At 34.1% G+C, this 11,884-nt stretch overlaps 1 protein-coding gene across 1 annotated transcript; it reads left to right on the top strand.

Moving 5' to 3' along the window:
• Nucleotides 1-5,757: 5,757 nt before the first annotated feature.
• Nucleotides 5,758-9,871, top strand: LOC116114529 (pectinesterase-like). The gene is made up of 3 exons (XM_031400705.1): nt 5,758-6,689; nt 6,764-6,924; nt 9,015-9,871. The coding sequence occupies exons 1-3, from the start codon at nt 5,857-5,859 to the stop codon at nt 9,707-9,709; spliced, it is 1,689 nt and encodes a 562-aa protein (XP_031256565.1). The 5' UTR covers nt 5,758-5,856; the 3' UTR covers nt 9,710-9,871.
• The last annotated feature ends 2,013 nt before the right edge of the window (nt 9,872-11,884 follow it).

Here is an 11,884-nt window from a genome sequence, read left to right on the forward strand (position 1 = left end):
AGGAAAGATGAACATATACTTTAGATGCTAATTAACGCGTAAGCATATCCTCGTATTCCGGTTGAGGAAAAATGAATATATGCTTTAGATGATAAATAACGTTTAAGAACGCCTCCCAATTATATGAGCTCTAGATGAATTTGAGGCTAGATGAAAGGAAAGATGCATATATGCTTTAGATGCTAAATAACGCATAAGCATGCCTCCCGATGATATGAGCTCTAGATGAATTTGAGGCTAAATGAGAGAAAAGATAAATATATGCCTTAGATGCTAAATAACGCATAAGCATGCCTCCCGATGATATGAGCTCTAGATGAATTTGAGGCTAGACGATATGAGTGCTTAAGACACTAAAAAAGTCCAATAGGCTAGACGTTAAATGATTCATATACATTTAGTTACATTACATGAGTTATGATGTTATTTACATCATGAGATGATTTATACTTATGTTAGATGATATTTAGATGTTATGTCATGACATGTGATGTGTGTGCACTATCTTTACATACTTATTTGTATGTGTACACTTGATATTTTATAGATCATGGGGAAGATGATGAAAAGTATATGAGTTATTAAAGAAAAGGAATGATACTTAGATGCAAAAGAGGTGTCGTATGTGAATGAATGTCAAATAACATATTTGATATTAAATGGATCATTCCTTACTGAGCTATTAGTGCTCACCCTTTCATGGTTGAATGTTTTACAGGTAATCCAGAAGCGAAGCATGTTGGAGATAGCAAGGCTATGCGTGAAGGGAGATAATTTATTGTTATCCTGATGTTTTATCTTGATGTAAATAATGTAAATGACAAATGTTTTTAAAACACCTTTTTAAAGCTTCCACCATCTGAATGAAAATGGCATTAATATGTTTTGATTGATTGATGCCCAAATGAATTCAAGTTTTTATTTTTATTTTATTTTTGAAGGTACAAATTTTGATCATGCGGTACATCTTATAGTAATGTTTTGGACATTATCATAATCCTTGCATATATTTTCTAAATACAACTCATTCCCCAGACATGAATTCTCTAGATTCTCATTAAGAGATATTTAGAGGGTACCTGACTGGGGAGGGGTTTTACACATTAGGTATTTGTGGTTATAGCATAATCTTTGTGCCATATAGGAGGTCTAGTGGGTTTAGCGGATTTTCTTGTTGGAAAAGGTTGCATAGATTGAGAAATAATATCAGTTGATGGAATAGAATTAGGAGAGGAAGAAGAAATATTACTTGAAGAGGAAGAAAAAGTTGGTGAACTATGTACTGGTTCAGATGAAGGATTATTGTGCGCAAAATTGGGCATGAATCCAATAGGATATGAATCAAATATAGTCTTTGCACTAGGAAATAAAGCTACATACTATGTATATAGTTTGGAATCAGAATATGGAAAAATGTGTTCAAAAAAATCAACATCTTTGCTGACAAAAATCTTATTGTTAGTAATATCAAACAATTTATATCCCTTTTGAAAAAGTAGGATACCCCAAAAAGATGCAAGGTAAAGCCCTTCGACTAAACTTATCTGATTTAGGCAAAATCATAGCATAACAAAGGCATCCGAACACTCATGTTTGTCAAATCTGGTGTTTTATGAAAAAGCATTTCATATGGAGATTTATTTTGAAGAAGAGGTGTTGGAACCTTATTAAGGATGCATGTGGCAGTTAAAATGCAGTCTCCCCAAAAATGAATAGGTACGTGAGATTGAAATTTAAGTGCTCTTGCAATATTTAATACATGTCTGTGTTTCCTTTCTACAACCCCATTTTGTTGGGGTGTATAAAGACATGAACTTTCATGAATAATGCCTAGAGAACTTAAGAAAATTTTAAAATCTTTGTTAAAGAATTCAATTCCATTATCTGTCCTAATTTTCTTAGGTGTAATGGAAAACTGATTTTGAACCATCACAATAAATTTTTTAAAAACATAAAAAGTATTAGATTTTGTAGCCATAAAAAAATGTCCAAGTTGCCCTTGAATGATTATCCACCAATGTAAGGAAAAACTTAAAACCATCATACATAGGTTCTTTATAAGGACCCCATATATCGATATGCAAAAGATCAAAGATTTTATCAGAATGAGAAATACTGTTTGAGAAAGACTTCCTGCATTGTTTAGCCATTGGAAAAATTTTACAATGATGAGTTGATTCCTTTACATAAATGTTCTTAAGAGATGAAATCAACTTTATTGTAGAAAAAGATGCATGTCCTAATCTATGATGCCAAACAGAATCAGTAACATAGTACAAGCATTCAGACTTGATGAACAATCTGATTTATTATCTACAACAGAGTAAGACAGATTATTATCCTGTGTTTTGACCAAATAGTATAGCCTATGATACTCTTTACCAATCGCTATCATCAATCCAGTCCATAGGTCCTGAACTAGGCAAAAATGAGAAAAAATAGGATAGTAACATTATTGTCCTTACAGAATTTAGATACAGACAAGAAGTTATAATGAAAATTGGGAACAAAAAGAACTTTTTTTAGTTTAACTCTAGATGAAAGGGATATGTCACCAGTATGAGTGTTTGGTGTTGTCATACAATTTGGAAGATTAACATTGGGTTTTTTGAGAGAGTTGTATGGAGAAACATTTTCCAAACTTTGGAATACAAAAGTCATATGGTCGTTGGCTCTTGTATCAAGCATCCATTCATCATTTAAAATTGTTCCAAGAAAAGAAATTATATTACTTGCTACATTTGGAGTAATCTCCTGATTCTCTTGAGTCAAATTGTTGGTGATGCTTGAACCTTCTTTCCGAAGAAGTTTGAGTATTTACTAGTACTGAGCTGGAGTAAAGATGTTCGAAGGCTTGCTTACAGAGGCAGAATTTTGTTGCTGATTATCATGCACATCAGATTCACTATGATTGGAAACGGAAGTCTTGTAATTAGATCCTTTCTTTGGCTTATTTCTCTGTTGGCCTTCAGGGTATCCATGTAGCTTCCAACAATAATTGACGATATGATTTGTCAAATGACAGTATTCACACTCCATAGATTTCTTTTGTTTGGTACTTTGAGCTTGGTTATTTGGAGCCTTATGAGTAAAAAAGGCTGAAACTTCATGTTGATTGTTGATAGTGTTTGTAATTTCTCGCTGTTTCTCTTCTTGATTGAGCATTGAATAAGCCATATTAATTGTCAGTAATGGATTTATCAACAAGATAGAACTTTGGACTGCCGAATAATTCTCATTCAAACCCATAAGAAATTGCATAACCTTTTGGGTTTGCTCATGCTCTTTGGTGACTTTAGAAACAAGACAAGTATAGCTAGCAGGAGGAAGCATTGAAGCATATTCATCCCAAAGAATCTTCAGTCTTGTATAGTAAGCAAGAATTGTGGCTGTACCTTGTTTGATTGTAGCAATCTCCTTCATGATTGAGTAGATTCGCTATCCATTTATCTTGTTATAGGTTTCTTGAAGATCTTGCCAAATTGTGGCTAGATTTTCTCCATAAATGACCCTGATGAGTAGTGAAATGATATATATATTCCATGATTTTAGGGGAAGATTGTAGGGAATTCGTGACTTTTATAGATTATTTTTATTTAAGTTCTTTACATGTTTTTATTTGCAAGAATCACGGGTATGTGTACGAGTTTCAAGTTTTTAGGCAAAAAAAGTGAGGAATTTATGCTCACTCGATGGTTGGAGGCTTTGTATGTGCTAACGAAAAAAAATGGATCGTCAAACAGAAGAAAGGAAGTGAATTTGCTGGATCGCGCCGCAACATGGACTTTTCGCTTCGCGGCAGGAGAGGCTGAAGTTGGGCAGAAAGTTCATGCCGCGGCGTGACAAGGCCGTATTTTTGTGGAAAAATTATGCGCCACGATGCCAGAAATTCATGTCGTGACATGGATCGCGAGAAAAATAAAATCCTTATTTTTTTTAACTCTGACTCAAACTTGGACTCTTCAAAAAACACCATTAGTAGAGGAAAAGTATAAATAGGACTTTGTAATTTAGTTTAGGGTTAGCTGAAGATTAAGAGGAGAGTTATTTTCTTAGTAAAAAGAGAGATTTTCCTAGGGTTTTGAAGATCATTCATGCTTTGGGGAATTTCAGGTTTGCTCTTTTCAATGTCAATGTGTAACTAAACTCTTCTCTAGAGATCCAGTGTAGCCTAATTTGATGGCTCTATGTGTAATCATATATTTATTGTTGTCAATTCAATGAAACTCTAGATTCATTCATGCATTTATTACTCCTTTAATTTCCATTATTGTGTGATGATATTAGTGCAAATTATTAGGTTGTATGTGTGACGATTATTGAATGAATGATTAATATTCTATGCATACACCCTGATAGAGTATTAGTAGGTTCATGATTTCTTGGGTAATTAGTGTTTGTGCACACGCCATGACAAATACGCCTTTGTTTAGGATTTCGAGTACTACTACGTTTAATGGGTTTTTAATTCACAGGCTATACTATATGCCCTAGCTAGTCTTGTATTAAAAATACTAGGTTAATCCCGAAAGCCTTACGATAATGCCTTGATTTTGTGAGTGCGAACCCTAGAAATTGGATTGTGATAACAATAGTTTGATAGTTGGCATAAAACTGGATTATTATGGTGAAATTGGATACCTAGGTTGTAGTTTATTGGTTCTTAAATTAGTTTTTATTGGTGTTAATTTTTATTTTCTTTTTACATTTAGTTTTAATCACTAGTTCTTTAATTTTCACTAGTTTTTTAATTTGCTTGAATTTATTTGTTTAATTAAGGCATAGTTATTAGCATTACTTGATAACTTACAAATCTCTGTGGGATTGACCCTTGCTTTTGCACACTATACTGAGATAGCGATTCGTGCACTTGCGAGGAAGTAAAATTATTCATCAGACCCAAACGACTAAATCTGTTGCAATGGTGTTCATAATCCAAGACCTAATTGTCGCATCACATCGGTCCCATTGCTAAGCTTGAATAGCTTCTGAATGACACATAAAGGACCCATCGATAAACCCTAGCTTATTTTTGGCCAAAAGAGCAATTTGCATTGTGCGACTCCAAAGCCTATAATTGTCTGTTCCAGTCAAAATTTGTCCAACAATTCAACTACCAGGAGTGTCGGAAGGATGCAAATAGAGTGAATTGTTATAGTTTGTCACCATTATCGCTCCTCGAACACTGTTACCCTTAGCTTAATTCATCTTCGATCAAGATTAGTTCAAAAAATCTTCTCAAAAGAAAGGAATGATTCAAGGAACGATCAATAAAGGATCACTTGGATCTGAATGTTGATTCTAAAGAGAAAAACAAAAATTGGGTCTGGATCGAAGCTCTGATACCATTTTACAAACAAGAACAAAGAAATAAATTCTACAGAGAAGACAGAGAAAAGAGAGAGAAAGTTTCGTATATATACAATAAGGTTGTAGAGTGCCTTTACACCTCAACTTTCTATTTATTAAAAATATTGCATATTGACTTTTTAAACTAATGATTTACTGTACACACTAATATAATGACAACAGAGTTCATTTACATAAACTCAATATACAGCTAACTAATTAAATATACAGCTAACTATAGAGGTTAATATTGATAACTATAGAGGTTAATTTCTATATAGTCAATATTAACCTCTATAGTTTCAAACCAAGATTCTGATATGATCGTGTACAGACAGGCCCGCAGCCCATAAACGCTAGTAAAGTCCTATATCATGCCGGCCTTAGTGAGATGAGATCCAAAAGCAACACCCCTTTCATTACTGCTCTCAACAGTCCTCACCATCTCTATTTAACTACTTCTTAATTACTCTTTTCTTCATTTTCCTCTTTTCGGAGACTACCAACATGTATAGTGCCAGGCGAAGAACTAAACTCTTGCTTACTTTCTTACCCTTTACCACCATTGTCTTACTCCTATTCTCTGCAATAACAACTCTCAAAAAGACCACCAAAACCACAGAAACTCCACGCTTGCACGTCCATAGACACCTCCAAATTGCTCACTCCACATGTGAAGGCACACTCTACCCAAAGCTCTGCGTCTCAACTCTCTCTTCGCTCCCGGATCTTGCCTCCAAATCTGTCCATCAACTCATCTCCGCCACCATATACCGCACATTGTACGAGATTAGAGCCTCCTCCTCAAACTGCACTGGCATTAGACAAAAGCACAAAAACCTTAACGCACTTGAAAATAGAGCTATTATTGATTGTCTTGAACTTTTTGATGACACCATTGCAGAGCTCACATCAGCTCTCCTTGATCTATCCCCTAAAAAAACGACCTCCAAACATTTCCACGATATGCAAACTTTGTTTAGCGGTGCAATGACAAACCAGTACACGTGTCTTGATGGGTTTGCTTACAGTATAGGAAACGTGAGAGACGCAATCAAGAACAACTTGTACAACATCTCCCGACATATAAGTAACTCTTTGGTCATGCTGAAGAAAGTCCCTGGTTTTAACATGTCCTTAAAGTCAGAGTCGGAGGTTTTCCAGGGTTATGGACGAATGAAGAGAGGGTTTCCAACTTGGTTGTCCTCAAAAGATCGAAAACTGTTACAGACAACAGTGAATGGCACCAAATATGATCTGATAGTGGCTAAAGATGGCACTGGAAATTATACAACCATTGGTGATGCAGTGGCTGCAGCTCCCAACTCAAGCACCACCAGGTACCTAGGTATTCATTAAGCGTATTAAATATTCACGAACATTGATATGATAAACATTATTTTATTTCTGGCAGGTTTGTGATCTATATAAAAGCTGGGGCCTACTTTGAGAACGTGGAAGTGGAGAGGAAGAAGACAATGTTGATGTTTATTGGAGATGGTATCGGCAAAACAGTAGTGAAAGCGAGTAGAAATGTTGTTGATGGATGGACTACTTTCCGGTCGGCCACAGTAGGTGAGTTCAAAATTTTCATTTTCATTTAGATATACAGTTTTTTAATTGATGTTGACTGCTTGAGGACTTTTGGACCACCGAAACTGTAGTTGAACTTGTATCTGTATAGTAATGCCACAATTGTGGGACCAGTGAATCACAGCATACGTATGTCGATTTTGTCGTTAAAAAAAAAAAGGACTAATAATTCGAATAGTTTAAACTCACGTGAGCATTTTGCATTGGCTCTCTCCACTCAGATCCTAAGATATAAATTATCATAAAGTGATTCCAATTAATGGTGGAATCCAGTAATATTAGGCAATTTAAATTAAAATAGTTGTATTAATTTTCTCCCCCAAGAGAAATCAAACAATCAAAAGATTCTCACAATGATAGTGGGTGGGCCGGAAATGGGCCTCCCTTGACCATGGTGGTTTCCGATGCTAGGTTTTTGGCGTGGAGTGGGAAGTTCTAAGAGACGATTTATGGAGACTCAGTTGGAAGTGTAGAAGCTCGATTTGATTTTTTCTCTTGTTTTTAGTTATAATTACCTCGATTAGAAACAATAATACAACAAGACAGAACCTGTCTTACTGTAAGATCTTACGTGACAAAAGTGCTAAAGAAGTTTAGGGTGTCTTAGGCTTTGTCCTCATCTAACTCCGCTCAATTAAGTGAAAGGTCCAGGCAGTTGCTTCCTCATGTGTTCTTGCCAGTTTTGGTTGTACAGGCATTCCACATGATACGAGATTGAAATAGAAGTGCAGTAATCAACTTATATAAATATAGTGAAACAACAGTCAAACTCACCTAGGCATGGTCTTGTCTCTTACATAAATGTAGATCTAAATATTAGATTAATTTATAGATACAAGATTCATTGCAGCATTTTTCACTATACACTTATCTCTTTAAGTTGGTGAAACAGTGATGGGGATGATTGCTTCTGGTCCCATTTTTAAGGGTAAGATAAGAGATTTGTTTATAAAGAAGAGTAGATAATTATTCTTTACACCTATCATAGGATATAGATAAGGCACCAACACGCTTTGAGATGTAGCTGTAACCGACATATTTGCTCATGTGTGTCGGTACTCGATCAGTACTCAGTAGCACCGAACCATAACTTTGTTAACCGTGTTTCTTAGGTCATTGAAGCGTCGTACTCAAGCTACAAGATTCTTTGTCTTCTTCTCCATTTTTTAAGTACTGTTCTTTTCGACTATTACTATTATTGTTTTTTTATCCACAAATATTATTTTTGGATAATATTATATTTACAATCCAATCTCATAAACTTTTTTCTCACAATCTTGATGTGATAGTTTATAATTAGTCAGCTTACAAATTGGTCCAGCCTATCCAATTGCGAGTTGATCAATTATAAGTTGTCATATCGGGATTGTGAGAGAAAGTTTATAAGATTGGGTTGTGAGCTAAACTTTATCCTCCATTCTTTGGCACTCTTGTTATAACCAAATTTTTAAAGCAATACTACACTTACAATCTTAGTTCATAAACTTTTTCTCATAACTCCATACTTATAACCCAATCTCACAAACTTTTTCTCATAACTCCGACGTGATAGCTCGCAATGAGTTCTGCCTGTCTAATTATAAGCTAACTAATTGTGAACTATCAAATTGAAATTGTGAGCAAAAGTTAATAAGATTGGGTTATGAGCCGATCTTTATTGAATTTTCTAAAAGGGGTCCTACATATAATTGAATGACTTGGGCCTAAACTGAAACAGATTTAGACAGATTCGTTCCGTATAGGAAATGGGCGATGATCAAAGGTTAAATGAAATTCAACTAGCTTCTATATGTATGCATAATTGCTTTATTTGATCATGGGGCTTTTACTCTAATGAATAATAATGCATGGAAGGAAAGATGCTAAACTTATTCAAGGGTAATGCTGGGACCATAATCTGGGGTGATGACAAAGGAGTGATCTGCCCTGCAGATTACGGCCCACATAGAATATATGAAATATCAATATTTTGCTTAGCTGGTTTGCATTTCATATAGCTTTAGCAGTTATACTTCATTATCATCCAACCCGATTCACATTCTTTATCTCTTTATATGTTTGATCGCTTTCAGCTGTGGTGGGGAACGGATTCATTGCAAAGGGTATAACCTTTGAAAACTCGGCAGGCCCTAGTAAGCACCAAGCAGTGGCCTTAAGGAGTGGCTCAGATCTCTCTGCATTTTATAAATGCAGCTTTATTGGTTACCAAGACACTTTATACGTTCATTCCCTTCGGCAATTCTATAGAGACTGTGACATTTATGGTACAATTGACTTCATATTTGGCAATGCAGCTGTGGTCTTTCAAAATTGCAACTTATATGCTCGTAAACCAAATGAAAACCAGAAAAACATATTTACAGCCCAAGGAAGAGAAGATCCCAACCAGAACACAGGAATATCCATCTTGAATTGCAAAGTCGCTGCAGCTGCAGATTTAATTCCAAATCAAACGAATTTTAAGACATATCTTGGTCGTCCTTGGAAAGAGTACTCTAGAACAGTTTATCTTCAATCTTACATTGGTGACTTGGTTGATCCGGCAGGATGGCTTGAATGGAATAGCACATTTGCATTGTCTACGCTTTACTATGGGGAGTACAAGAACAGAGGCCCTGGCTCTAATACAAGTGCTAGAGTGACGTGGCCTGGTTATCGAATCATTAATAGCTCCAATGTGGCAGGTCAGTTTACAGTTGAGGGATTCTTGCAGGGTAGTCAATGGCTTAATTCTACTCACATTCCTTTCTTTCCTAATCTGAGTTGAGCCCAATTTTTTTTATTTTTGCCCATGATGTCTCAACAGTCAACAACTGGCTTTCGTCTGGGAAAAAATTATATCCATCTACTGAGAAAAGTTCTAGTGTTATTGTCAACCACTATGTACTGGAATAAAAGTTGTTTAATAAAATCCTATTGTTTAATCCTATGATTGATCTTGTTAAAGGTATTTGTTACTCCAAGGTGTAAGTTCTGTAGAGTATAAAGGTTTCTGTCTGATTCATTCCATCACTATTTTGTTACGAGTTTTACTCTAAAGATGGCCCTTAATTTGTCTCCTAAAGACACAGCGTTTATATATATATATATAAAAAAATATAAAAAAATTCCAACGAGAAAAACGATGAAGGCAAGACATGGAGATAGGATTAACAAACGGATTTTGTTTTACTTGGGCTGGACCAAATAAGTGTTAAAAAAAGGGCCTAACCAGTCTCAACGAGGAGGAAATGGCCGTTACTAAAAATGCCAAGCCCAACTCCTCAGGGCATAGTACTGTGAAGTATAAAAACAACTAAAGCCTAGAATTTGTTTTTAAAACAGGTATTTAAAAAAAATACTTTCAAAAAATCAGAAAATTTTATTCTATGGCAAAACATCAACAGTTGATAAAGAGCATTCACCCAAGAAAGAATTAGATAATACCATTACAGCCTATATGATATGTTAAAATCAGATCATACGGAAAGATTCTGACCCACAAATTATTGTTGAAGATTACAATTGTAAAGAGTGGTTTATATTATATTTAATTTATGTATTTTTAATTTGCAGTGGTCAAGGGTATGGTCCCTGGAACGGCTACATATGATGGTCATAGGCTTTATAGTCTACGAAGACTAATAACAATTCCTGCAAAATCCGGAAATCACGGGATGTAAACGAGAAATGATGTTCAGATTTCCAAGTGGCGGTAATCATGAAACTCACCGCTCGGATCCCAGTTACTATTTTCACACTCTGGTTTATTCATGCTCACGGGTTCGTTTAATCAGCAGNTAAATAAATGTTTGAGGGACAATTAGATAAATATTTATCAACACATCACACTGTGAATTCAACCTGTACACCAACGGTTCACTAACGTTAGAGGAATTTTTTTTTTTAATTTATTAAATAGCAAAGGAACTTTTGTTATTTGATTAAACCTCAAGGGATGAAGAAAACCCCTAAATAAAATGATAAATATAAGATGTAGTATTTTACTGTTTGGGAATTGGGAGGGAAATTGAAAAAGGAAAATACAAAGAAAAAAGAATGGTAAAATGAAATATAAAATACATGTTGGGAGCCCCATATGATAAGGTCATTTGCATAACATTGGAATTTAAATTTAGGATCATGTTTATATTATTTGAATTGGGATGAGAAATATGATTTGACTTTGAATTAATTTTATAAGCTCAACTAAAACATTTTTATATTATTTAACTTATCTCTGACTTCTACTTTTCAACTAATAAAATGATTTAAATATAAACCATGTTTATGTTATTTAAATCAAAGATTAATTTATATTGTAGTTTTAAGCTTTAAATAACATAAACATAGCTTTAATTTAAAGCGTTTGTTAATAGTTGAGTTCAATTTAAAGCTTTAAATAACCTAAACCTGGCTTTTAATTTAAAGCGTTTGTTAGTAGTTGAGTTTAATTTAAAGCTTTAAATAACATAAACATGGCTTTTAAATACAAATGTTTGATGGGTGTTGTGTATTTTATCATATATTTATTTTAAGAGTAATGTAATTTGAACTCATAAGAATTCTTTTTAAATAAAATATATACTTATTTGTATTTCATCATCGATGCTTCAACATATAATTTTATTCATTGGATTTACTTACTTTTGTATTGGTTTTCATATTTTTTTATTAATTTTTTTGAGTTACTTTCATACTAACGTTTGTTGTTGCTTTATTATCAAGGTAGAAAAAGAAAATAAACAAAAAGAAAGAATCTTAATCTTTGATGGCTTTTTTATTTTGTTAAACTCTTAGGATCTGTTTTGTATGATTTCATTGAGTGGAGCTTATGAAAGAAGTGCTTATTAGAGTGGAGTTTATGAAAATAGAGTTTTTGTGAAAATTCTGTTAGTATTTGGTTAAGAAAAGATAAAGAGTTTTCAAGTATTAATTTACCAAAAAGAAATTAAATATATAA

Source organism: Pistacia vera, unplaced genomic scaffold, assembly GCF_008641045.1.
Source record: "Pistacia vera cultivar Batoury unplaced genomic scaffold, PisVer_v2 Contig1012, whole genome shotgun sequence".
In the NCBI taxonomy this organism is placed as follows: domain Eukaryota; kingdom Viridiplantae; phylum Streptophyta; class Magnoliopsida; order Sapindales; family Anacardiaceae; genus Pistacia; species Pistacia vera.

What these genes read in the sequence shown, in the direction of transcription:
- LOC116114529 (XM_031400705.1), top strand. Translation starts at nt 5,857, where the DNA reads ATGTATAGTGCCAGGCGAAGAACTAAACTCTTGCTTACTTTCTTACCC. An exon ending in CCCAACTCAAGCACCACCAG is followed by an intron (nt 6,690 to 6,763) that starts GTACCTAGGTAT and finishes TATTTCTGGCAG; the next exon opens with GTTTGTGATCTATATAAAAG. An exon ending in TTTCCGGTCGGCCACAGTAG is followed by an intron (nt 6,925 to 9,014) that starts GTGAGTTCAAAA and finishes GATCGCTTTCAG; the next exon opens with CTGTGGTGGGGAACGGATTC.